Raw genomic sequence first — 26,698 nt, forward strand, 5'->3', positions numbered from 1 at the left:
CTGGACCCGGTTCCACAAATAATCCTAACAACAGACGCATCGCTCTCCGGCTGGGGAGCACATCTACTACACCTCACAGTGCAGGGCACATGGACGCCGCAACAAAAGTTACTCCATATCAACCATCTGGAGTTACTGGCAATCTTTATAGCCCTAAAATCCTTTCAGACACAGATTTTAGGCAGGGCAGTCCTTATTCGCACAGACAACATGACGGCCATGTACTACATTCAAAAACAAGGCGGCACACACTCTCCACAGCTCTCTCAACTAGCACAGAGCATATGGAGATGGGCAATTCCACACAAAATCTTTCTCCTAGCCCAACATGTCCCAGGAGTCCAAAACGCCATGGCAGATCTGCTCAGCTGACAGACGCAGCAGATCCACGAGTGGGAACTTCACCCGCAGGTTCTTCACCCGTTCTTTCTGATGTGGGGGCATCTACAGATAGACCTATTCGCCACCCACGAAAACAAAAAATGCCCAAGCTTCACCGCCAGATACCCACACCCATTGTCCGAAGGCAATGCGATATGGATGAACTGGTCAGGCAAATTTGCGTACGCCTTTCCACCTCTCCCACTAATTCCATTAGTGGTGCGAAAGCTACAGCAGCACTCCCTCACACTGATTCTAGTAGCTCCAACATGGGCCAGACAACCGTGGTACACCACGCTGCTGGAACTCTCGGTAGTGCCACACCAAAAGTTACACCTCTCACCATGCCTCCTAACCCAGAACCATGGAGAGATCAGACACCCGGACCCAGCTCAGCTCAATCTTGCGATCTGGCTCCTGAGATCCTAGAATTCGGATACGTTAACCTTCCCCCTGACTGTATGAACGTCATCAGAGAAGCTAGACGCCCTACCACTAGAGCCTGCTAGGCTGCCAAGTGGAAAAGATTTGTTGTGAATTGCCATAACAACACAATCAACCCTCTAGACGCATCTATACAGCACATCATATGCTACTTACTCCATCTACAAAGGTGTAACCTAGCATATACATCCATTCGGCAATACCTCGCAGCAATTGCCGCTTACCTACAAAACAGACAGCAACTATCACTTTTCAGAGTGCCTGCCATTAAAGCCTTCATGGAAGGCCTCAAACGGATAATTCCCCCCAGAGTACCACCCTCACCTGTGTGGAACTTAAATATAGTTCTCACAAGGCTAATGGGACCGCCTTTCGAACCTTTGCATAAATGCGAACTGCAGTTTCTCACATGGAAAACAGCTTTCCTTGTAGCCATCACTTCCCTTAGAAGGGTCAGTGAGATACAAGCACTTACTATACAAGAACCTTTTCTCCAAATGCACCCGAACAAGGTTGTCCTCCGTACCAACCCAAAATTCCTACCCAAAGTCATTTCACCCTTTCATCTAAACCAATCGGTAGAAATACCGGTTTTTTCTCGCAACCTCAAACTGTTGCAGAAAGGGCTCTACACACACTGGATGTTAAAAGGGCCTTACTTTACTATATCCAGAGAACACAACCTTTCAGAAAGACAAAACAACTGTTTGTCTCCTTCTCTCCACCACATAAAGGCAACCCCATCTCTGAATCAGGGATAGCTAGGTGGATTGTAAAATGCATACAGATTTGCTACCACAAAGCAAAACGCACGCTATCTGTTCCCCCTAAAGCCCACTCTACAAGAAAGATAGGGGCTTCTATGGCTTTTCTAGGGAACATCCCATTAGATGATATCTGGAAAGCAGCTACATGGTCAACACCGCACACTTTCACTAAACATTACTGTGTAGATGTGCAAACCAAACAACAAGCTAGTATGGGCCAGGCTGTACTAAAAACACTATTTCAAACCACTGCAGCAGATACCTGTGTTCGCCGCTAGGGTTGGGAACTGCTATATAGTCTATGCAAAAGTGTGTAATCTGCAGCTCATATGCCTCGAACGGAATATGCTACTTACCAGTATGCATCTGTTCTTGGCATGTAGAGCTGCAGATCTACACACGCCCACCCGCCTCCCCGGCTACCTGTATCTGTTCCAGTCTATCTTATTTAGATACAACACACATGGGTTTCTTCACTGTTATTACTACGCTCCATCTTTCCCTGTTGGCGAAAAACAATCTGAGGATGGAGCCGAAGCCCATGCGCAATACGATCCAAGGGAGCAGTCACCGACCTCGTGACTTCCAAAGACTTTCCAAGAGGAAAAACAAACTGCAAACATCCGGGCCCAACACCAGATGGCGATCTATGCAAAAGTGTGTAGATCTGCAGCTCTACATGCCAAGAACAGATGCATACCGGTAAGTAGCATATTCCTTCCTCCATCGGATAACATTGATTGGTTTTTTCTATGAAACGTTTCTAAGTGTGGAGTTTGAAAATCTATGAAAACCTTTAAAAATGTAACGAAATAACAAAAATGCTTTTGCTTACCTGTTTACAGGAAATGTACCAGTGCAGTATCCAGTTAAACTGCAATTTGTAAGAAAAGTAATCTGTTAAGTAATTTACTTGACATTCTACTAAAAAGCCAATACTACGAATATGTACAATATTTCAAAGCATTGCATTACTAGTAGTTCTACTGTAATCAAGCCAAAAGTGCATATACAATTGCAATTCAAGCTGCCTTACTATTGCCTTACTATTGTAAAGTATTAATTGCTTACCCGTGCCAGGCTTGCTTGGTTCTAGAAAATAAAATAACTAAAAGCATTACTGCTCGACCACACTACCACAAATGGAGAGTAAGATGCTATCTACTTTTACCACTGCCTACCTTTGGGGTTCCACTGGACTCTGTGCACACTATACCTCACTTTAGTATAGTATATACAGAGCCAGATACCTTTTTTCCTGTTTAGCTGATTTTTCTATTTGGGGTAATCATACCTCTGGCTGGCATCTCCACCTTTAATTGTTTTATTTTTTTTACCTGTCTTATCTTACTAGTTTCACCTTTGGCCTTTTTGGGCAGTGTTTCTCTAACTTTCTTGTAGTAGGGCTTACCTCCCCTTTCTACTTCTTGATTTGCTTATTTCCTCCTTTTTTCTAGCCACTCTCTTCCTTCCTCTTCGGCTAATTGACCTCTTCTCTACTTCCTTTGGTTACTATCTCTTTTCTTATTCTTTCTGGTCTCTCCCGTCTCTCCTTAGTCAGTGTGGCATAAAATTATGGCTACTACTACAGTTTTTTGCAGTGAGCACTACACATGTGCCATCTTTCACTCCTAATCCCTTGATTGATGGCTCTGTCACCCTTTTAGCATCCTTTGCCGTAATCCCCAATTCTTGACTCATTCTTCATAGCAGACATCTGCTTTGTTACCTTTCATGTCATCACTCCTTCTGCCTAGCTGTTGCTTTAGCCCTCTCTTTTGCTAATACACCATCTTTCCAATAATCTTAGCAAGTCTCCTCCATTCACTGGCTGTTCTTTCTATAGTGCGCACATTAATATATTTGAATCCTTTGACTTTGTTTGGAACGTCTCTTCCACCTTGTTCCTTAGGCAGACCCATTTCTATAACTTCAATCAACCCCATCTTATTGATTGATTTCTTTTTTTTTTTATTATTATTCTATATTTGCTTGTCTGCATCACCTCATCCCCCTTGACTTGCATTCCTCTTCTTTTATCTCATTCTCCCACTTGGTTGACTGCTGCACATGGTTTCTTCAGTAGGCGTACGTACCTCTTTCACTATTATTGGCAGACTGATAACCACCCAATTGCTCCTTTGACCATTGGTTTACCAATTAAACGTCTCTAAGAAAGGTGTTTTCATCTAAAAAAAAAAATTGAGGCATAGGGTTTGGCAGGTAAAAAGCATGAAGTACATTTGTCTCCCTATCTGTGTCCAACTATTATGTCCCTTTCAGAATCTCTAATGGAAAGACGTGCTTACTTGTTTGTGTTCATGATTTAGGCCACGTCTGTCTGCTCTGGAGGCAATGGTGAACGAGTGCAAAAACATCCCGGCTTTCCTGCCTAACGTGATAGCCCTGAAGGAAGCTCTTAATGGGGCCAAAGACTGGACAGCTAAGGTGGAGGCAATTCAGGTAAGATGGCAAATCAATAAAACCCTGCTTTCTGTTTTATTTACCCTTCTAAATACGAATTCTGAACTTCAAAGAAAGGAAAATATGGCATTCAAAACCTTGGTGTTTGTATTGAGACGTGCTGTAATCATATGTCAGAATGACATAGTACAGAGTATAGAGAGATTTGGTTAGTAATAAGTCCCTCCTGAATTACATTGAATTTGTTTGGGTTTGTATCAGTCTCTTTATAGAGTTGCATGCTGTGTACTATCCTGTTATCAAGTGGTTAGGTTCGAATTGTAAGTTATGTACTTTGAAAGTTTTAAAGTGTGGTTATATACTAAGGGGTGAGTCTAGAAGATATTTTTATGATTTTCACTGTTGACTTTAACTAACTTGAAGTTTCATGGGGCAAATATTTTGTTTGCTAAATTTTCTTCAGGGCCAGGCTAGCCACACTGATCAGTGAAAGGGAGATTTAAGGAGTGAATTTTAGAAAATAATAGAGTGTCCGCAGAGCTGTTTGTGAGGTCAGAATGTGTTGATTAGCAGGTCGTAGATTGTGGGAGGGTATTTATCAGGAAACATTGTTAGAAAAGGTAGTTTAGAGATTTTACTGGAATGGTTTTGAGAACTAGCTTTCAGGATTGTAAAGGGGCCTTTTTTGCTGGAAGTCAGCCAACCTGGTGAAACGTTGAGTTAATGGTGTTTCTAGAAAGACTGTATAGTTTGTTAGTGCAAAGTGTAAGACCACGTAATTAGGAAAGACCTAATGATTTAGGGAGACCCACAGGAAGCCTGTTGTATTTATCTACTTTGATGATAACCATTGAATTGATAACAGCCTTTTTTTTTGCGGAACTGATTTTATGTACATTCAGAATTTGATATAGTGATTGTAGGAAGCTGGATCTGTATATACTATACCAAAGTAAGGTATAGTGTGTACAGTCCAGTGAATCACCAGAGGCTTATATAGGCTTTAGTAGATAATACTAAAAGCTCTATTTGTGGTAGTGTGGTCGAGCAGTTATGCTTATCAGAGGTCTTTGTTAAGCATTTTTGTACACTTTCAGGCAAGAAATGATTACACACACTCAAAGACTGAATCCAAGACCAAATGTTTTACATAAAAAGTTATTACTTTGTTAATTTATTTTAGAACCCTAGAGGAACTCAGTTGCAGGTAAGTAACAGTTTCAAGAATAGCAATAATACTTTTCAAGATGCAGTGGGAATTATTTAGTAAGGCAGAGAAGTGTTTTTTACAGTACATGAAAAACTTTGGTATTGTCAATCAGCAATTGTAGAACTTCGCAATTGTAGAAAATAAACATTTCAATGGAGAAAATGCAATGCAATACTATGGGAGAAAAACTGTTACATGCATTCACAGGTAAATACACGGATTACTCTTCCAGTCTTTGGGGGTTTAGACTTACACTGGGTAAGGGTCAGATTGAGGTAAGTAACTCACCACCAGCGGGGGTCACTCGGCCCAATTTTAGTCTATGGAGTCTGGGGGCACCCACTAGAGGTGCAGTTTGCAGATAAGTACCCCGATTTCAGAGCACAGGCCCCACGCAAGCACGGGAGGCTACAGGACTGCTCCAACCTTACACCATGTCCGGCACAGGGGCGGTCGGTTGCAGGGTGTAAATCCGTGTGGGGCACCCAATGCGGAATCTCGGTCTCACAAAGAGGCTGCAGACTCACACCAGGTGGCCCGATGAACGTGACCGCCGGCCGGACAGGTTAAGTTGAGACGTAGGAGGACTGGATGCTGTCAGCTGGGCTCCCCAAGGTCGGGGGACTGAGGATGCAGGGGCGCCCTTTAGTGTTGGATTTTCTTCACCGGAGCCGGTCATGGTCAGGGGGACCCTTCAAGATGATGCTTCGGGCGCCTTTGTGTAGTCCCTTAGAGGTCAGCCAAAAATCCATACATGTTCATGATCTCTGGTGAGGTTGGAGACAAGTCAGTTGTCGTCTTCAAGCTTTGCTACACAGCTTTCTCTTCATCCTTCTTCATAGGTTGCAGGAATCTGAGGATTAAGGCTCAGTAGTGCCCCTAAATACTGAATTTAGGGGTGTTACAGGTGCTGGCAGCTCGTAATGGGCTACTTGACTTTAGGGTGACTACACCCTTTGTATGTCTCCTCCATTTGGAGAGGGGGCATCCCCTCACCTAGTTGACTAGAATACTTCCATTTAAGATAGAGTATTTTCTAAGGAGGGTGTCACCTCGGTCCAAGGCACATTAGGCTTGTTCCTGGCAGAGAGGGGGCACACCTCCCCTGACTACTAATTTTCCTGCCGACCTTGCTGCTAAAAGTGGAGATTGGTCGGGGGAGGGCATCTCCACTAGCTGGAGAGGCCCTGACTAACAAATCAAAGGACACCGCCCTGAATGCAGTTCTTGCTTGGGGGTAGGTGTAAAGCACCTCCAACCCAAGCAGCCTTTGTCCCTAACCCACGAGAGCACAAGGGCTCCCACCGCGGGGTCAGAAACATGTCTGTGTGTGGCAGGCTGGTGCAGACCAGTCAGCTGGACACGGAGTTGGTCGTTTTTCAGGGAGCATTTCTCAGATGCCCTTTGAGTGCATTTTACAATAAATCCATCTCTGGCATCAGTGTGGCTTTATTAAGCTGAGATGTTTGATACCAAACATTATAGAATAAATTGAAGCCATCATGGAGCTGCGGAACTTGTAATGGGCTCAGTACGGCTTCACTGGGCCCTTCTAATGCCTAAGAATGGACTTGGACAATGTAGGAGCATATCTGCTAATGCAGTTTTCCCTCACAGGAGGTATAGTGCACCCTGCCTTAGGGCAGTAAGGCCTGCTGTAGCGGTGGCTTACCTATGCCTTCTGCTTTGCTGATAGGCCGGGCACACTAGATGTGTGCCAGGTCGACTCTTCAATTTTTATCTGCTTCAAAAAACTCAGGCTGCAGTGACAGTATGCCTGTGTTTGGTGAGGGGTCTCTTAGGGTGGCATAATATGTGCTGCAGCCTTTAGAGACCCTCTCTGATCACAAGACCCTTGGTACCACTGGTACCTTTTACAAAGGACCTATATGTGAGCCAGAGGTGTGCCAATTGTGGAAACAAAGGTACAATTTTGGAAAAGAACACAGGCATTGGGAATCTGATTAGCAGGAACCCAGTGCACACTCAATCAAAGATGCATCTAAGTGAGGCAAAAAGGGGGGAGGGTGTGTAACCTACAAGTGTGACCTGAAATTCCAGCGGGCACAGCATAAGGGTAACTTCCCCGACATGGTTCAGATCTTGGAGGGAACTGCAAAAGATCTACAGTGCTGGCTAAAAAACCGTGATTGGATCAGACTCAGACCCCTCTCCCTTCCCAACCAGCTCACTCAATAGCAACAGATGCATCACTCCTGGTATGCGGCGGCCATCTGGGAGAGGTGGAAATTAGAGGACTCTGCTCTTAACATCAACCTGTTGGAGCTCCGAACGATCCGATTGGCATTGAAAGCTATCTGCCCCTGGACAACACCACCGCCATGTGGGACTGCCATAAACAGGGCAGGGTGGGGGTCATGAACCCTTTGTCAAGAGGTCCTGCATCTCTGGAAATGGTCGGAACAACAGGGCATATCCCTGGTGGTTCAATATCTGTTGGATTCTCTGAACGTCAGAGGAAATGAACTCAGCTGCAGATGCCTAGCAGAATACAAATGGCATCTCCATCTGGAGGTAGTGCAAGGTCTCTTTCAGCAGTGGGGAGAGCCTTGATTAAATCTGTTTGCCATAAATGCTAACACGCAATGTCAGCAGTTTTGCGTGTTGGAATTTCCAATGCGGCTCTCGCTTGAAGACTCTTTTCATCTCGAGTGGAGCTCAGACTTCCTGTATGTCGTTCTGCCCATACCACTTCTGCCCAGAGTTCTCAAGAAGATCAGGAACGACTGGACTCAAGTCATCCTTGTGGCTCTAGATTGGGCATTGAGAGTCTGGTATCCCAAGCTGTTGAACATGGCCAGTCGGCCTCTGATCAGGCTGCCTCTTTTTGGAGGATCTTCTGTCGCAGCAGCATGGAAGGGATCTCCACCTGACCCTGCCAATGCTCCTCCTTTTTGTGTTGAGATTGAGTGCTGTCACTTGACAGCTTTTGACCTTCAGCCCAAAGTCTGCAATGTATTTCTTGCAGCCAGGCGTCCTTCCACCAAGATGGTATATGCCTGCAGTTGGGGCAAGTATTTGGCATTGTGTGCAAAGAAAAAAGTCTCTTTCTGCTCCCCTTTCTCAGGTTCTCCTGTTTGCTCTTTCCCTCTGCTGGAGGTACTGTTAGGGGATATCTTTCTGCAATATCTGCTTTTCTACGGTTGCGTGACCAACCTTCCCTTTTCAAATACCTATTGTACATAGGCTTTTGAACGGTTTGCAACATATTTGTCCACCTCCTCCCTTCATTATGCCTCAGTGGGACCTTGATGTGGTCCTGACATTTCTCATGTGATCTCCATTTGAGCACTTACACAACTGTTCTCTCAGGCTCCTTGCCATCAAGACAGTCTTCCAAATGGCAATAACATCTGGCAAGAGGGTCAGTGAGCTTCAGGCCTCGTCATCCAAGCCTCCTTACCTGAACATCTACCCAGACACACTGGTGCTTTGTACCAGAGCTTCCTTGCTCCCAAAAGTGGTCACTACATTTCAAGTAGGCCAAACCATCACTTTTTCATCTCCGCCCTATCCCTCCAAGGAAGAGGAGGGACTTCATCGCCCAAAAAGAGCGTTGTCGTTCTGCCTTGATCACACACTTCTGGGTAGGCAACCATCTCTTTGTGGGGTATGTTGGAGTGGGGAAAAGATGGGCTGTGCAGCAGTGGACCATCTCCTAGTGGATTGTGCTCTGTATAAATGTCTGCTAATCATTGGCTAAAAATCAAAGCCCTGAGAGTGTGCCTACTCATTCCACCAGTACTAAAGCTTCCACCACTAAGTTAGCACTCGTAGTTCATGTCCTGGACATCTGACAGGCATTATTTTTTTTTTTAACACTTTATTTTTCAAATAATGAATATGCGTTACATAGCACTGCAAAATAAACACTTTTCAAACAAAGCATATTGCTCCTGACCGTTCCATAACAGTAGAGATTTCGATAACAGTCTGCACTGTGGTCACGCATGTTACTTCACCCTGTCTCCGACTTGCCCCCCAAACCCTCCCTCAATCCTGTTCCAAGTTTATAGACACTGCCGCCAGCTGTGCATCCCAAGGGAAGCTATTCGACTGAACAACTCCAGAGTATTATGTGCGACAAAGGCTCCGGGGCTTAGGAACCTCCCCCTCAACCCACTCTCTCCGGCACTATGGCGTTATCTGCCTGTGTGTTGGAAGCCTGGTTAGCGGTGTCTAAATAGTTCCTCAGCAGCCCCCATATGTCTTTGGGACGTGATGTCGATGGCATGAGACTGGCGTATGTTTCAGCATTGGTGTTGCAATACACTAAACTATTTAGCCAGTCTTGTAACTTAGGAGCGGTTTTCCTGCTCCAATGGATGGCAATTTCCCTTTTGGCCAGAAGTAGTCCCAGTGATGCTAGTCTCCTTACTTTCTTGGGGATATGAACCATGTATCCTAAAAGTGTAATTTCAGGGATAGGATCAAGTGGGAGGCCGATCATTTTACCCAGTGTCCCGTGCACAGCCAACCAGTAGGTCTGCAAGCGGGGGCGCAGGACCACGCTAAATGCAGAAAGTCGGCGTGTGGATTAGTGCATTTTAGACATGTGTGAGGTCTAGCGGCGTCTTTCCTATGCGTCATAGCTGGTGTAAAATAGGCGCGTACAAGAAATGTAAAATGCAGCAGCTTATGGCGGCTGTTGAGTGAAATGTTCTTAGTGGCTTCGCAACATTTTACCCATTGATCGTCCAGCGCGGAACCCATTCGGCTCATAATAAAACGTGTCATGAAGCTGCAGTCCACGAACCTAGCGTCTTCGTCCATGGAGAAGATATGACCCCCCGGGAAGAGATCGCCCATCCGGACAATGTCTAATGTGGTCAGTGTACGCTGTACTAGTCCCTCCCCAGTTATTGGGAGCCATCTGGCGTTAGGTAACGGCAGGGCGGAAGAATATAGGATCGTGGCGTCAGTGCGCTTCCTCAATTTTCCCCACGCCCAGGTGGTGGTGGACACTGTCTGGATGTCGTTCCTATCTCGCGGGAAGCCCCCCCGGTAGTACTTCGCACAATTTGTCAGGGAGAACCAGGTCAGCCTCTGGCCGTAGAAAAGGAATACATGCATCTGGATGAAACCAAGCGAACGCATAGCGGCATTGTGCTACCAGATAATACAATTGGAAATCCGGGACATTGAACCCGACTCTGTCATACGGTAAGGTCAGTGTGCACCAGCGAAAGCGTGGCCTCTTCCTGCCCCAGACCAGGCTGGTCATGAGTGTTTGCAAAGTACGAAAGAAGCCGTCTGCGATGGGTATTGTGATATTGTTAAAGAGATACAAAAATTTGGAAAGGACCACCATTTTGAATATAGCCGCCCTGCCCGCCATGGACAAGGGCAATCTGAGCCATCTGTCGACCTGGTCTTCTAGGTTTCGGAAGACCTGTCCATAATTTAAGCGGACGATGTGTGTGGTGTCAAGGTGAATATGTATTCCGAGGTATTTCACCGAATCGTGGCACCACTCGGGGGGAATTCACAGTCCCATTGGACCGTGCTCGCGGTTAGCAGGTATATGATGGACTTGTGCCAGTTTATGCCCAGTCCTGAGAATCTACCAAAACGGATGATTTGCCGTATGAGAGGTGACAGGTTGAGGTGCGGTTCCCAGACGTAGATGATAGTATCCTCCACATATAGGGATGCCAGGAGTGGGCCCGTATTAAACTGAAGTCCTCTGTGTAAGTGGCGCTCTTGAAAATGCCTGATAAGTGGATCCATGGCAAGAATGAATAAGAGCGGGGACCAAGGGCAGCCCTGTCTAACCCCTCGATAGAGCCGAAATGGTCTGGAAAGAGACATTCAAACGGAGGCACGCCGAGGGGCTACTATAAAGCAGGGAGACCGTGGCAATGAAGCCATAAGGCATTCCCATACGCTGCATCACTTCAACGAGGAAAGGCCATTCCAGGGAATCTAACGCTTTCTCAGCGTCGAGTAATACTGCAGCAGTTGGAACTTCAGGCCGTATTCTGTGTAACACAGCAAACAGCGTACGAAGATTCAGGGCTGTCGAGCGGCGTGGGATGTAGCCAGATTGTACCGGGGAGATGATGTATTCCATCAGCTGTGACAGTCTGTTTGCGAGCACTTTCGCCAAGATTTTATAGTCCAGATTTAATAAGGACAGCGGCCGATACGGGCCACATTGTTTGTGATCCTTACCGGGTTTCGGAAGGAGTATTATTATGGCTTCACGCAGTGTGGGAGGGAGAATTCGTTTCTCTAATGCTTCCGCGTAGACCTCTGAGGGGCCAGGAGATCCTTGAATTCCTTATAAAAGCCCCCTGTGAAACCATCCAGCCCCGGAGCAGTGGAACCCTGTAAGGTATCTATGGCCAGGGTAACATCTGCAACTGATATTGGTTCCGCCATAAAGTCTAACATGTGTTTTTCCAACGACACCAGCGCGATTTCATCTAGGTATGCAGTCTGGGCCGTGCTGTCAGGTTCCGCCCTTGAAGAGTACAGCGTGGTATAATAGTCCAAGAACTCGTCCCGAATAGCAGATGTCGAGGTAAGAGTAGCACCGGTAGTAGAGTGCGGCTCAGTAATGTAAGTTTTGCTATAAGGCGGCCTCAGCATTTGCGCTAGCACCCTTCCCGGCCGCTCCCCCTCTCTGTATCGCCGCGCAGTGTGGTATTTCCCTAGATACAGTGTCGCCCGGTCTGCCGTATCTCTATATTCGGACAAAAGGGCAAGTCTCTTCGCCTGGTTATCTGGGTCAGGAGAGTTCGATGATTGGGAGTCTAATGTGATAATATCTTGTTAGATACGGGCCATCGTGTTGCGGAGATCCCTAAGTACTCCCGCCTGTTTAGAGATGCATACCCCTCTGATGACGACCTTGAAGCCCTCCCACAATACTTCCATGGTGTCCACCGAGCCGGTATTGAGCCAAAAATAGTCCTCTATTGCGTCGCTCACTTCTGCCTTGAACAAGTCCTCTTGGAGGGCCCTGCTTGGGCAACGCCATTGTCTCTCATACCCTTCCGGTCGTGGAAGTTTCAAGTGTAAAGCTATGTGGGAATGATCTGAATAGGTGCTAGGGAGCGTAATGTGGGTGTCAAACCAATCCGTAACTATGGGAGAGATCAGCCAATAGTCAATCCTGGTCCATGTACCGTGTGGGCCAGAGTAATGGGTGTATTTGGTGGAGGTGGGATTATAGTGTCGCCGCACGTCAATCAGTGTATATTGATCACAGAGGTCCCTCAGGGCCCGCCTCGCCCGCGGTTTAGTGTTAGGTGCATTAGAAGTGCTGTCAAGCGTGGGGTCTATTAACAAGTTGAGGTCCCCTCCCAAAAGCAGCTCATGAGGTGCATGTTTTGCGATCCGGTCGTTTAGGTCATGGAAAAACTCAGGGGCATACACGTTGACCAAGGTGACCCTGTGACCATGCAGAGTGCCCGTGACCATGACATACCTACCCCCCAGTTCTCTGGTTACGTCTATAGGGTTGAAGGGGATTCTCCTATGAATCAATGTTGCAGTGCCTCTAGCGTAGTTGCTATAATTAGCGAAGAACCTATGTGCGCCCCAGCTGGCGCCAAAGCGAGCCGAGTCCGTGGGTGGAAGATGTGTCTCTTGTAAATATGCTATGTCGACCCTGTGTCGGAGAAGATAATGAAGCACCTGCCGCCTCTTGCGGGTGTTGTTGAGGCCTCGGACATTCCAGGACATCAGGGTGATGGCTGAGGGCCCCTTTATATTACCTAAATGTGTCATCTAAACAAGTGATATGAACTCTCATGTCAGAACTACGGTGCTTCTGAAACCTGGCTAGCAATGCTAATCTAAATTGTGAACAACAACAAATGTAACGTACAGTCCCATCCCCTCCCCCCCGCCTCCCACCCAACCGCCTTCCAACCCCAAGGAGGCCATCCCTCAGCAAACATTCCCTCCCGGGTGTCATAGGGACCACCAGGTTAACAAATGAGGACCAAGAAGTGGGCCCCAAGATGAAGATGAACCAACTCAGTGGATACACCAAAGGGGGTGGCACCACGGGATCGATCCAGCCAATTGTTATATCGTTGAAAAATACAAAACATAATAATTTCCCCAATGGAATACGTTGATAATGTGAGGTCAATCAAAGTCATCATCCAGTGCCAGTGTTCGAAAAGAGCTCCGCACTTGCATCCGAGCCGCTGTGAGGTGGGGAAGCGAGTGCACCTTCCATCGTGTTCTGTGGACTCCGCTGCTTATGTGTACGGCAAAAGTCCTGAGCTTCCGCTGGAGTGTCGAATATTCGGGATCTGCCGCCAACATCCACTCTGAGTCTCGCTGGGTATAGCATGCCATATTTAATTCCAAGGTTGCGTAGCGTAGCCTTCACCCCTTGAAACTTACGGCGGGTCTCCTGGACCATCGGTGTAAAGTCTGGATAGAAGGAAAGTTTTGACCCTTGCCATTCAACCACTCAGCGTTCCCTCGCCAGTCGCAATGCGGTGTCTCGGTCCCTAAAGTTCAGGAGTCGTGCTATGATGGATCTTGGGGGGAGGCCTGGGTTAGGCCTGGGGCCCAGTGACCTGTGGGCTCTCTCTACCACAAAGCCAGGCGTGAAGGCCTTGCCACCAGACAAGTCTGTGAGTAGTTTCTTCACAAAGAGGTCCATCCAACCGGTAGATGTCGTCTCCGGAACCCCCATAATGCGGACGTTGTTGCGGCGCCCGTGTCCTTCCAAGTCTTCGCTCTTGATAGCTACTTATTTGAGCAGCGTTCCGCCCGTTCCATCCTCTTCACGGACTGGGCAGTCCTGTCTTCTATGTCGGATATGCGAGCTTCCGCCACATCTAGGCGCCTGTCATGTACCTATATTTTGGCACCCAGAGACGCTATGGTCTTGTCAAGGGTGTCAAAGCGGGAGTCCAGTGCCCTAAATCCAGCCTTCATCTCAAGCAGCAGGGAGGCAACAGACTCCTCTGAGGGTGCAGGGTGCCCCGCGGTATGTACGTTATCGGCCATCTCCGAGGTGTGCGTCGATGTTCCCTCCACCACTTTTTCAAAGGGGAGGGTTCTTTGCCTAGGATCACTTTGTCCCATTCCGCAGCGATGGCACCACTGACGAGCGGGGGCAGGCTAGGGCAATAGTCTGTAGGCAACTCGGTAAATAAATACCGGCTGCTGGTCCCTCAAACACTGTAGGTTCCCAAGATGGTAGGCCTGTACACGCGTGTAGCCTGCCAGTGAGAGGCTGAGTTTGGCAGCAAGGGTGAACAAATAGCGGTATCCACACAGGGGGCAGTACTCGCTTCTGAAGAGGAGTGGCGGTCAGCTGGATAGGTCGGCCGTAAATGCGCTGTGCGTGTGCACTGGGTGGCTAACCAGCACTGGATACCTTCAGTCAATAGCGCTATGTGGGCAGTGAAGAAGCGTCTTGCTCTTACGGGCAAAAGCGCCAAAGGCGAACCCACGTCCTCGAGGCGAAGCCCCGCATATACTGGGAAAGCCGTGCAGGTCGTCAGTTCGCTCCGCTCAGCTGGGCTCCCGCAGCGTGTGCCTCCCCCCTCCCGGCGCCCAAGCCCCCAACAGCCGCCACGCATGGGCCATGTCCCCATTCGCTTCTGGTGTTCGCACACTGGGGTCGCGGGGCAGAGCCGATGGCCAGGCAGTCGATAGCGGGCGCAGGCAGATCGGCGGGGGGGGGGGGGGGGTAATAGCCACCAGCACAGTTGTGACTCACCAGATCGCCGCCGCAGGATGTTTCTCCATGTCAGCGCGCCGAGGGCGCCGGGTGCGGTGACACAGACCGATCCCCTGCCGTTCTCGGAACGATATTTCTTCGGCTGAAATGTAGACTGGCGATCGGCGATTGGGTTTTCTGATACAGTGCCGCTTCCGCTGTCTACTGCATCGACCTCGGTGTTGAATCGCTGTCATTGTGAGGGGGAAATCACCGATGGGCCTGGCCAATCTCCGGAGCTTCTCTAGCAAGCAGCCATCTTAGCCGCTGTCTTGGCCACGCCCCCATCTAACAGGCATTTGGGTCAGTAGGGATGGGCATTTTGCCCATTCGGTCCTGCAGGATTTCCTTGTGTGAAATTACCCACCTATGGAGCGGTCTTGCCTGGGTATCTATTCTAAGGTAAGCAATCTGTGTCTAGAAGTCTCTATCAGATAAACAAGTTACTTCCATTCGGTAACACCTTATCTGGTAGAGTCTATCCAGCCGCAGATTTATTGCCAATCTGCCCATCCTACCAGCTCTGCCAGTGGATTTATAGGAACAGGGTATTTTTCCTCCTTTCAGTAATACAGTTTTACACACCAATTGGCAGTGTGCTTTGTGGCTCCATGCTTCTGGCGTGTAAATGACGTCAGCGCGCTTGTGTGGCACCTATATATGCAGCACAGGGCCGAACAACACCACCTACCAGTGCACAGTGGGACTGCTCAAGAAAAAATTCTGGATGCAGTCTGACGCCTGGGAATAATTCTAAGGTAGGAAACTGCCGCTAGATAGAGCCGCTACCAGATAAGGCGTTATCGAAGGTAAGTAACTTGTTCTTCTCCTGGGGTGTTTAAGGATATATTGCTTCCAATGAGAAATCCAGAATGGAATTTAATCTTGTTTTGTGGGACATTTGCCCATGATAGCGTTGATTGCCTGTGGACTGATTGCCGGTATTGTGGCATGCACTTGTGGCGCAGGTCCGGGAGAAAATGTCACAGCTGTTTGTAAAACATTCCATCTTAGCCATCTATAGACGCTCAATAATTATTTTGGTAATTAGTTCATTACTGTGTGACACAAATTTGCTGTGTAAGGATATGGTGTATCCTGCCCGCCGCGCCTTCTGAGGCGGATCCCGTGCCGCGACGACACTGCGACCAACACCCGGTGAACAGTCGGTGTGAGATAGTGGGTTTCTGTTGCAGTAAACCCCACCCCCCCAGGGGTTTACTGATGCTGTTTCACTTGATGTGCTCTGGGGCCCTGCCAATCAGGACCCCAGGGCCTGTGTTCTTTCCCCAAAACAAAACCCAATTGGCAACTCTGGCCACAGGTAGATCTCTGGTAAATGGTACCCCATGTACCCAGGGCAGTGTGACCAGAGAGGGCTCCTAAGGGCTGCAGCACCAATAGTGCCACCCTTAGGGGCCCTGTACCTTTTCACAAACACACTGCCTTGCAGGCTGCGTGTCTTGATGCAGATTAAAAAGTGAAGAGTCGACATGGCACACATCCCTGTGTGCCATGCCTACCAACCACTGCCCTGGCCGAGGTCAGTCACTGTGAGAAAGTGCCATCTTTCTTGCATGGTGTGCCCTCAGTTTTTGCTGAATTGCTGAATGTACTTTGACTGAGTGTGCCCTGGACTCCTACCAATCAGGTGCCCAGGGCCTATGCTCCTTCCCTAAAAACCTCAAACCCAAATTGGCAAACCCTGGCCACATGTCAGCCCCTGGTAAATGGTACCCTATGTACCCAGGGCATCAACAAAAGAGTCATCCCATCTGTCTCCCTTAGCTGATGGTTCTCAGTCCAAGGGGCTATGAATCCTACATTATCCATGTGGCAACCGTTTACAGAATTGTTGCTGAGTCATGATGCCAAAGGCAAAAAATGTGAGGATTTTTGGTCACGTCACATATTGATAGTGATGTGAAAAAAACTACACTCTACTGCATTCTTAGATTTTTACAGGAAAACATAACTGCAGTAGTGGACATAATACAAACTAGAGTCTGAAAACACCCTTGTCTGCCAAGTGTTCAGCATAATTGGTGTAGACGTGAAACATCTCCTCGAGAGTAGGCTGGGCGACACCTTTAGGGACTTTGGCACTGCAACATGTTCGTGTTAGAGTGCTTGCCACTTGGTAAGCAAGGCAATGATGAAGAGTAATTCAGGAACTTTTATTTTGCAATGTAAGAGAAATGGCTTGCAATGATGCATGGAAATGTTCTTCACCACCAATGGCATTTGAAGTTAATGAAACCTCACTGTGGTACTCTGTTCTAGATCCCTTGTGTAAAGGGGAATTTCCTCAGTAGTTTCAAAGGTGCTGCTTCATTTTTGACCCCTTCATTAACTCTGAGAGCATAAGGCTCAGATCAGCGAAATGCTGCAGAACCTGCCCTGAGAATTGCAATCTTCAAGTGAACCAGTATTGGCATGGAAAGCTATGTCAGTGGCCAAAGTTAACAAATTGTGTACTGGCTGTTTTGGCGTTGCCCATCTCAAGTGCCAATGTTGAGAGGGCCTTTTCACAGAAGTTTACATGGGAAGGAAAGAGCGCGCACCCATGACCAAAGACTCACTGAAGAAGTATTGTATGGTGTACTACAATAAGTTTAAATTGCAAAAATCTATTTGGACCTCATATACACTATACTTACACTGTCTATATACTATGTGCTATCAGTGCAGAAAGCAAGCAATAATAAAGGCAACATTTTCCATAAACACTGGAAAAACACTGTTTCTGTAGTTTTTAATGGCGCGAAAATGTGTAACCACTGATAACCACTGTTTTTTAAAGGTATTGAAATCACCTGAAAACACTGAAAAAACCCCACCAGAATTGACCAAAAATAGAAACTGAAAACAGGAAAGCCTAATGGTACCCTAGGTACCCAGGTACTTGTGACCAGGGAAGGCCTCTAAGGGCTGCAGCACTTATTGTGCCACCCTTAGAGTCCCTGTACCCTAACACAAACACACTGCCCTTGCAGGCTGAGTGTCTGGGTACAAGACAAAACAAAGAGTCGACATGGCACACATCCCTGTGTGCCATGCCCACAACCTACACTGCCCTGGCATACATCAGCCACCCCTCTAGCGCGGTGCCCTGTGCCAGTGGTGTGGGCACAGGAGCATGAGCCCTGTGCCCCTACAGTACCCAGGTCCATTCCTGGGCACTGTAAGTGCAGTGCTGCCATTTAAAAGTATATGGTGCTGAGAGCTCGTCAAACACGAACTCCACAGCACCATAATGGCAACACTGAAGACTGAGAAGTTTGGAATCAAACTTCTCAGCACATTAAACCCGCACTGATGGTAGTGTGAGATTTAATATACAAAGCACTACATACTGAAACCTAACCTACAATCCACGTCTTGTCTGAGAGGCTGCCACACAGCAGACATGTTGCTGAACCCCTGGGTGGAGAGCCCCCGCTCTCCTGGGCCTGCAACAATGCACATCCTGGGCGAGGTGCTAGGTCTCCTCCCCAAGATGGGCAGGGGGAAGCTTCAAAGGCATGCTGCTTTTGTGAGCTTCCCCAGGCCATTTGCTGTACTCAGCAACTGGCCCCCACCGGTTCTGACCCCCACTCTAGTGGGAAGACTGGCCGGAAACCCCAAGTAAGGACAGGGGATCTGCCAGCCTCTGCCAATCCCACCCCACAGGTGGGGGAGGTGAGGTGAAGCACATCTCCAGGCTCTCGCCATCTTGAAGATGGGAAGCCCTGCCCAATCAGGACTAGGCTACTGCCCCCCTCCCACAGGAGAGTGGCAGGATAGGGGGTGTACCCACCCCAGGGCAGGGACCCATTGGTCTCTGCCCTTTACCTACCTGTAACGCCCCTAAATCTAGTATTTAGGGGCACCCTGACCCTTCCTTCCTTAGATTCCAGATTCCGAAAAAGCAAAGAAGAGCAAGAAGAAAGAAGACCCGCTGTGCAGCTGCTAAGAAGAGGAAGACACCAACTGCTTTGGACCCAGCCCTAATGGCCTGTCGACCCTGGAACCTGCTCCTGCTCCTGCTACATCCCGGCACCTCTTGTGGCCAGCAACCTCACAAACCCCGGAGGACCTGGCTACCTTGTGACTCTGAGCATCTGGGACTCCCATGAGCAGTGGCTCTGCCTCAAGCAAGTTCTAACCCCTGGCATCAGCCCGGAACCGCGAACCCTGCACACTCTGCACCCGCCAAGCCTGGCCTGTGCCGGAGTGAACAAAGACCCCGAGGACGTCCCCCCGGTGACTGTGATCCCGAATCCGGCACCCAAGGACTCACCTCGACGCTCCTGATGACACCTGCAGCCTCAGAACTAGGTACCCCCCCAACCGCGATCAACAGAGGGTAAGATTTCCCGACATCAAAAGGCACCCCTGCACCTGTCGCCCTGTGGCCCCCTGTGCCCAACTCCTGTGTACCTACCTATCCTCCAACTACCCAACTTACCTCTCGAAGTGTACCATTAAAGAGTATATGGTCTTGGGAGGTTGTCATTACGAACTCCACAGTACCATTATATGGTCCTGGGTGACCTGAATATTCATTTGGATCAGGCAGACAGTAAGGATGCATGGGTCCTGATGGATGTGCTACAACTGGCTCAGCTCAACCAGCACATTTATTTATTTATTTTATTTATTCATTTGTAAAGCGCATGGTTATACCTATCGGTGTGTCCCCGCGCTGAGACATCAGAAAGTGGAGGAGATAGAGAGGATGGAATAAGAGGCTGGAAGATTGTTTAGAGGTTTATATTCAGAAATAACCATGTCTTCAGTTGTCTGCGAAAAACATATTCGCTGGGTTCAGTTCTCATGGTTATAGGTAACGTGTTCCATAACTTTGCCGCCAGATATCTGAAGGAGCGAGCTCCCATTCTGGCTTTGAAAATTCTTGGGATCGTCAGTAAAGCCCTATCCCTAGATCGTAGTTCCCGGCCAGGAGTGTATCTGGATACCAATGACTTGAGGTACAGAGGGCTTTTGCCAGTCAGAATGCGGTGTACATAACACATAGCCTTAAACAGAATTCTTTTTTCTATGGGCAGCCAGTGTAAAGTGGCCAAAGCTTTTCTAGTATTTGTTCTCCTCGGGAGACTGAGAACTAAACGGGCTGCCGCATTCTGTATTCTCTGAAGTTTCATCAGTCCTATCTTAGAGGCTCCTAGATACAGTACATTTCCATAATCTAATTGGGATGTAACTACAGCATGCACTACCGTTTTCCTGACTTTTACAGGGAGTAGGTCAATGATTTTCCTCAATGTTTTTATTGCTCCATAGCATTTTCCCGCGATTTTCCGTATCTGGCTATCGAACGATAGCTTGGGATCAATCCAGATACCAAGGTTCTTCACTTCTTCCTTAGGGATCGGGACCTGTCCTAGTGTGTCTGGCCACCAAGCCGAGGACCAGATGTTAGGTGTTTTACCTACCACTAATACCTCTGTTTTGTTTCCGTTAAGTTTGAGGCAGTGGTTATTCATCCAGACTGCCACTTCTTCCAGGCATTCGGAGAACCGGATAGCAGCTTGGTCTCTGTTTTGAGATAATTGCACAATTCGTTGGGTTTCATCTGCATAATATACAATTGATACCTCATATTTTTTAACACATTCCGCCAACGGACCCACATATATGTTGACTAGGGTTGGGCTAAGAGTAGAGCCCTGAGGACCTCCCTGTTTTAAAGCATGGCTATCCGATATATGGGCGAGTTGAGCTACTTGAAAGCTCCGTTGGTCTAAGAAAGAAGTTAGCCACTGGAGGGCGCGTTTCCGTATGCCCCAAGTCTCTAATCTTTGTAATAGTAAGGGATGTGAGACCGTGTCAAAAGCTGCGCTCAAATCCAGCAGGATGAGCGCAGCTGTTTTCCCTTCATCTGCCAATTTTCTTAGTGTCTCGTTGGCTATCAACAAGGCAGATTCTGTGGAGTGGGCCTTTCTGAAGCCAGACAGTGAGGGATGAAGGATCGTGTTAGCATCTAAATGATCCACTAGTTGTTTATTCACTATTTTTTCTGCTGTCTTAGCTGTCAGTGGTAGCAGTGAAATAGGACGCAGATTCTCCAAAACGGAGAAATCGAGAGAGGTTTTCTTTCTTAAAGGTTTAACAATGGCCCTTTTCCAGTTCAGAGGAACCATCCCAGTTTTTAGGGAGCAATTGATGAGTTCAGAAATACAAGGTAAAATAGTATTGATACCCATCATTATTCTATCAGGCTTAGCTGGGTCACAAGGAGATCCTGATTTTATGCCTTTGATCATAGTTATAAGTTCATCTCTTTGTGGTATAGTGAATTCGTTTAGTAATGTTCCTCTGAATTCCTCCTGACTGCGGAGGTACTGACTGCTTCCCATTTGGGCCTCAGTCGGGAATGACTCATATATCTTAGTAACTTTGTCCGCAAAGAAGCCTGCTATTTTATTGCATATCTCTTTGGAGGAGGTTGGTACTTCTTCCTCCTCCTTGTTTTTAAGAGATTTCAATATAGCGAAGAGTTCTTTATGGGAGTTTTCTGCACTGGCAATTTTGTCTGTGTAGAAATCACGTCTAACCTTCTTTATTAGCGCGTGATAGGTTTTCAGTTCCTTATTATATTTATTCTTGGATACCGTACAATATGTTTTCCTCCAGGTTCGCTCTGCTTTTTTGCACCCTTTTTTTGCCATCTGGAGTTCTTCATTGAACCAAGGTGCTGTGATTTTTATTCTCTGAGGGGTTCTGGTACTCCAGGGCGCAGTTTTATCTACAGCCCCTGAGATCCAAGTCTCATACTGCTCGTTCGCTAGGTCTAAATTTATGTCTAATATTGGCATCGTATCTTTTAGTGCTTGTTCAAAGGAAGGGGAGTCAAAGTTTTTCCAATTTCTAGTAGTGATAGTTTCCTTCACGTCTAATGTTTTTATTCTGTGTGCTGTCATTGTGAAAGGGACCACGAAGTGATCTGACTATGCTACTGTCCAGGGTGTTCCTGTTTCGATCTCCTTTGAGTTAGTGAAAATGGGGTCTAATAAGTGGCCTCCTTGGTGAGTATGGGATTTTACTTTCTGAATTAAGTTTAAAGTCGACATGTCTTGACAGATATCGTTTTTCTTTATTCTCCGTATCGTCAAAATGTAAATTTAGGTCCCCAAGAACCAAAAATGTATTGTGTCTTAGTGCTGGATGAACTATCTTTTCTTCCAAGCTGGCCACAAACTGATTTGATTGGCCCGGGGGACGATATATGAGGAATCCCGTCAATGAGTTACCAATTTCAATATACAAGGTGAAATGGACAGCTTCGCATTTTTCTAGACCTGCTGGTCTAATTTCACATGTTATGTTTTCACTGTGTATAATAGCAATCCCTCCTCCTCTTTGGCCCTCTCTATACTGTCAGACTATCCGGTAGTGCTTAGGGACAGCATCATTGATGTCAGGTATTGCATGTTCATTGAGCCACGTCTCTGTTAAGAATAGAACATCAATACGTTTATCCGTAATGAGATCTCTTATCTCATATTTATGTTTGGTTAGCGATCTGCAGTTTAATAGAGCAAGTTGAGTAGTCACTTTTGTATTAGACGGCGATTTATATGACAATCTTTCGTTGCAATAAGTGCAGACGGGCTCCATTTTTTCTACGTTGGTGTTGTGTCTACAAACAGCATTACCCCTTGGTCGTAGGGCTAATAATGCAGTATTTGAGTATTTTACCCTAGTAGTGGACATAGGTGTATCAGAGTTTCTGGCCCTAGGTCCCTGCCGGTCGCGGACGGGCGCAGACGGGCTTGCCTTGGGCGCGCCTTTGGCGCGCCAGCGGCGGGCCCGCTGCGCGGTCGCGAGCACATTGAATTTTAAAGGCAGTGAGGTGTAGGCCCCGCCTCTGCCACCCAGCCCGGAAATGACTTGCACCTAGTCCGTTCTGCCACGCCCTCCACAACAAACGGCACACAGCCGGGGTGGAACGGGGCAGGCGAAAGGAACGGTAAGCTTGCTACTTTACAAACCAATTTTATGTGCAAATACGCAAAGCTTATTAACAGGTCACAGTCTTAAAAGCAGTTTTAAAAACGATTAAAAGTGTTTTCATATATCTTCTAACAAATTAAAAGCACTTCAGCAAACATGTAACAAGGTTCGTAGCGATATTCGCGCTCTCAGTGCCTCCCTTCTGGCGTCTCAGCGCGGTCGCGAGCACTTTGAGTTTTAAAGGCAGTGAGGTGTCGGCCCCGCCTCTGCCGCCCAGCCCGGAAATGACTTGCACCTAGTCCGTTCTGCCACGCCCTCCACAACAAACGGCTCACAGCCGGGGTGGACCGGGGCAGGCGAAAGGAACGGTAAGCTTGCTACTTTACAAACCAATTTTATGTGCAAATACGCAAAGCTTATTAACAGGTCACAGGTTAACAGGTTAGCCTTCCCACGCATCAAGCTGGACATGTACTTGACCCTAATTGCACCAACTTCCCGATTAACTAAGGGACCCTTGTCCGGTCACCTTGTCAGACCATTTTAGAATCCACTTCTATGGGAAGTGTCCAATACTGAGCCTTTAGCACATTCTGACTACAAATCAGCATTTGGCAAAATTGGTCCTCTTGAGCTAAATGTGGCCTTGGCAGCCTCCAAGCCTAGACTGGCAGGTGAGCTTGAGGAACGTGTTTTAGGTTTTTCTAGCTGGGTCTCGAATGCAGTTGCTAAGGTGGCCCCTCTACGTTCCACCAGGTTGGCTAGAGAATCTCCGTCCAAACCTTGGTGTAATCCATCTCTCAAAGCTTTGAAGCACGCTTGTAAAATCCTTGAGCGAGCCTGGCGGAGGGGTGGTTTATTGTCCAGCCGAAAAGAGAAAGCTCAGAGAAAAGCAGAAGATATATTATGCAGCCATCAAGCTGGCTAAAGGGCAATTCTACTCAGCCCGGATTGCATCAGCCAACAATAACTCTAAGAAAATTTTCAAGATTGTCCAAAGTTTCATGTCTCCCGTGGCCCAAGTTAGTGCGTCGTCATCTTCACCCTCTTGGTGCAACATCCTCTCTTGCTACTTTAGTGATAAGATCTTGGCTATTCAAGCAGCATTCAGCTCCTGCAGTATCAGCACGGAGGCACTTCTGGAGTGTCAACCTGTCAGTACAGGCCACTCACTGTCAGTGGTTAGGCCAGTCGATCCTCTGGAATGTTTCAAAATTCTTAAAGGTCTAAAGTCTGGCTCGCCTTCGGACCCCTGTCCTGCGAGGATACTGGCAGCGTTTGCTGAGGTCGCTAATGTTGAAGTGAACGCCATCATTAATTTGTCCCTCCAAAAAACGGTGGTTCCATTGTCTTGGAAGGAGTCTAAGATCTTGCCACTTCTGAAAAAGCAGTCATTGGACTCCCTCTGTCCGGGGAATTACCGGCCTATCTCCCTCCTTCCTGCATTGGCGAAGGTGTGTGAGAAGGTAGTAAATAAGCAGCTAACCGATTTTGTGGAAAAGGAGGCGCTCCTGCATCCAGCTCAATCTGGGTTCTGGGTGTCCCACAGCACAGAAACGGTGCTGGTTGAGGTAGCGGAGGCCATTCGGGAGTGCCTGGACGCCAGCGGGAGGGCTGCATTGATTCTACTCGACCTCTCGGCGGCGTTTGACACGGTCCCACACTTACTTCTTTTGTTATGCCTGGCCAAGATTGGTCTGTCGAGCACTGTGTGGGGCTGGTTTCGATCTTTCCTGGAAGGGCGGTCTGAGCAGATCAGCCAGTAATTACGGGTGTCCCGCAGGGATCCTCCATTAGTCCCCTCCTATTTAATATCTATGTTACTCCTCTGATATATTTGGCAGAGAAGTTGGGGGCTAACGTGTTGGCCTATGCTGATGACACCCAGCTGCTCTTTACCTGGGACAAAGACGCGGACTCTGTACTATTGGTCCAACATTGCCTTTCATCTATCTTTAAATGGCTCGCAGAGGCACAGCTCAAGTGCAATGAAGGAAAATCAGAGATTCTGCTATTCGGTAAATTTCCCCTCAATTTCAGAGCCACGGATGTGGCCCTCTTTACTTGCAGGAGCATCTATCCTTCTAAGTTTCTGCACGCTCCCAGCGTTCTTCGTCCTTATGTTATGCCCAGGTCCCACGTTTCAACGTCGGAGGATAGGGGTCAGCTCTTTTGCTGTGAAAGCGGCAGTTGCATAGAATGCTCTTTCCCTGGCCCTGCGCACCATCCAGGATCCAGCGATATTTAAGAAGAAATTGAAAACTCATGTATTCACCTGAATCCGACTGCCTTACCCTGTTTGGTCTTGCCCCGGGACACTCACGCATAGCCGTGCACGTAATAAATATATATAACATAACATGATGGATACACTGAAGTCTGGGAAGTTTGGTATCGAACTTCTCAGCAAATTTTACCCACACTGATGCCAGTGTGGGTTTCAATGTAAAACACACCTCAGAGGGCATTTTAGAAATGCCCCCTGAACTCGACCCACAACCAGTATCCCGACTGAGTGGCTGCTCAGGCTGCCACCCATCAGACATGTTGCTGGACCCCTGGGTCCAGAGCCATCCGCTCTCGAGGGCCTGCAACAATGCACATCCTGGGACGAGGAGCTAGGTTCCCTCCCCCAGGATGGGTAGGGGAAGCTTCAAATGCCTGCTCCTTTGTGAGCTTCTCCAGACCACTTGCTGTACTCAGCAACTGGTCCCCACTGGTTCTACCCCCCCCTTCCTTTGGGCGGGAGAAACGGCGGGAAAAACAAGTGAGGAAGAGAGGTGTGCCCACCTCTGCCAACTCCACTCGTAAGGTGGAGGAGGCGAGGTGATGCACAACCTCAAGTCCCCGCCATCTTGAGGATGGGGGTATCCAGCCAACCAGGGACAGGCTCCTGCCCCCTCCCACGGGAGAATGGCAGAATAGAGGGTGTACCCACCCCACGGAAGGGACCCATTGATCCCTGCCCTTTACCTACCTGTAACGCCCCTAAATTTAGTATTAAGGGGCACCCTGAACCTTCCTTCCTCAGATCCAGCAACCACAAGAAAAAAAAGAGAAGAAGAAGGACGAAAAGCCATGCAGAGCTAACAAGAGGACAACGCCCACTGACTTGGCCCCAGCCCTACAGGCCTGTGCCCCCCTCGAACCTGCTCCTGTGAAATCCCGGCGTGTCCAGCAGCCAGCAACCTCAAAACCCCGGAGGACCTGCCTGCCTTCACTGTCCAAGCTTTTTCTCACGTGAACATCGGACGTGTTTGAACTGCAGCTTCTGGTGCCAGCCAGGAACCGCGAATCCCGCACACTCTGCACCCGCCGAATCCGGCCCGAGCTCGAGTGGACAAATACCACAAGGAGTTCCCCCAGCGATCCTGACCCGAGATCCGGCGACCCCTGACTGCCTCAAGCCTCCTGACGACGCCTGCAGCCTCAATCCAAAGGACCCCCCCTCCCGCAACCAGAGCGGGTAAGAAAATCCGACGTCCAAAGGCATCCCTGCACCCTACGCCCCACGGCCATGTGTGCCCAACCCAGCGGTGCCTAACCAGCCCACAGCATCCCAACTTACCCCTCAAAGTGGTGGCCACTCCTGCAGGATCCTCGTCCCCAAGCCTGTAGTGTTTCTTTGTCCCGGAGAATCTCCACCCGACCTCAAAACAGCACCCTGCACCCGGCCGCCCTCGTGCCGCTGAGGGCGTCTCTTTGGTGCTAACTTGGTCCCCAACTTGCCCTGAGCTTAACCCTAGGAGCTTTGCTCCCAAAACCCCGTGGCCTGCTTTCCAGCATCCACCA

General features: G+C 48.2%; 1 protein-coding gene across 7 annotated transcripts in view; it reads left to right on the forward strand.

Annotated features, from left to right (window-relative positions):
- The window catches only part of KDM5A (lysine demethylase 5A), a 1,031,636-nt gene that overhangs the window by 683,553 nt on the left and 321,385 nt on the right, over positions 1–26,698 (forward strand). For all 7 annotated transcript variants that reach the window (XR_014981238.1, XR_014981239.1, XM_085652274.1 and 4 more), the window contains one exon: positions 3,923–4,055. Coding sequence is in view for 5 of the 7 variants with exons in the window: in XM_085652274.1 (XP_085508400.1) it covers positions 3,923–4,055 (133 nt within the window). In the remaining 2 variants the exon portion in view is untranslated. The remainder of the gene's footprint in view (positions 1–3,922; positions 4,056–26,698) is intronic.

The sequence above is a fragment of the Triturus cristatus genome, chromosome 4_1 (assembly GCF_964204655.1).
Source record: "Triturus cristatus chromosome 4_1, aTriCri1.1, whole genome shotgun sequence".
Classification (NCBI taxonomy): Eukaryota; Metazoa; Chordata; class Amphibia; order Caudata; family Salamandridae; genus Triturus; species Triturus cristatus.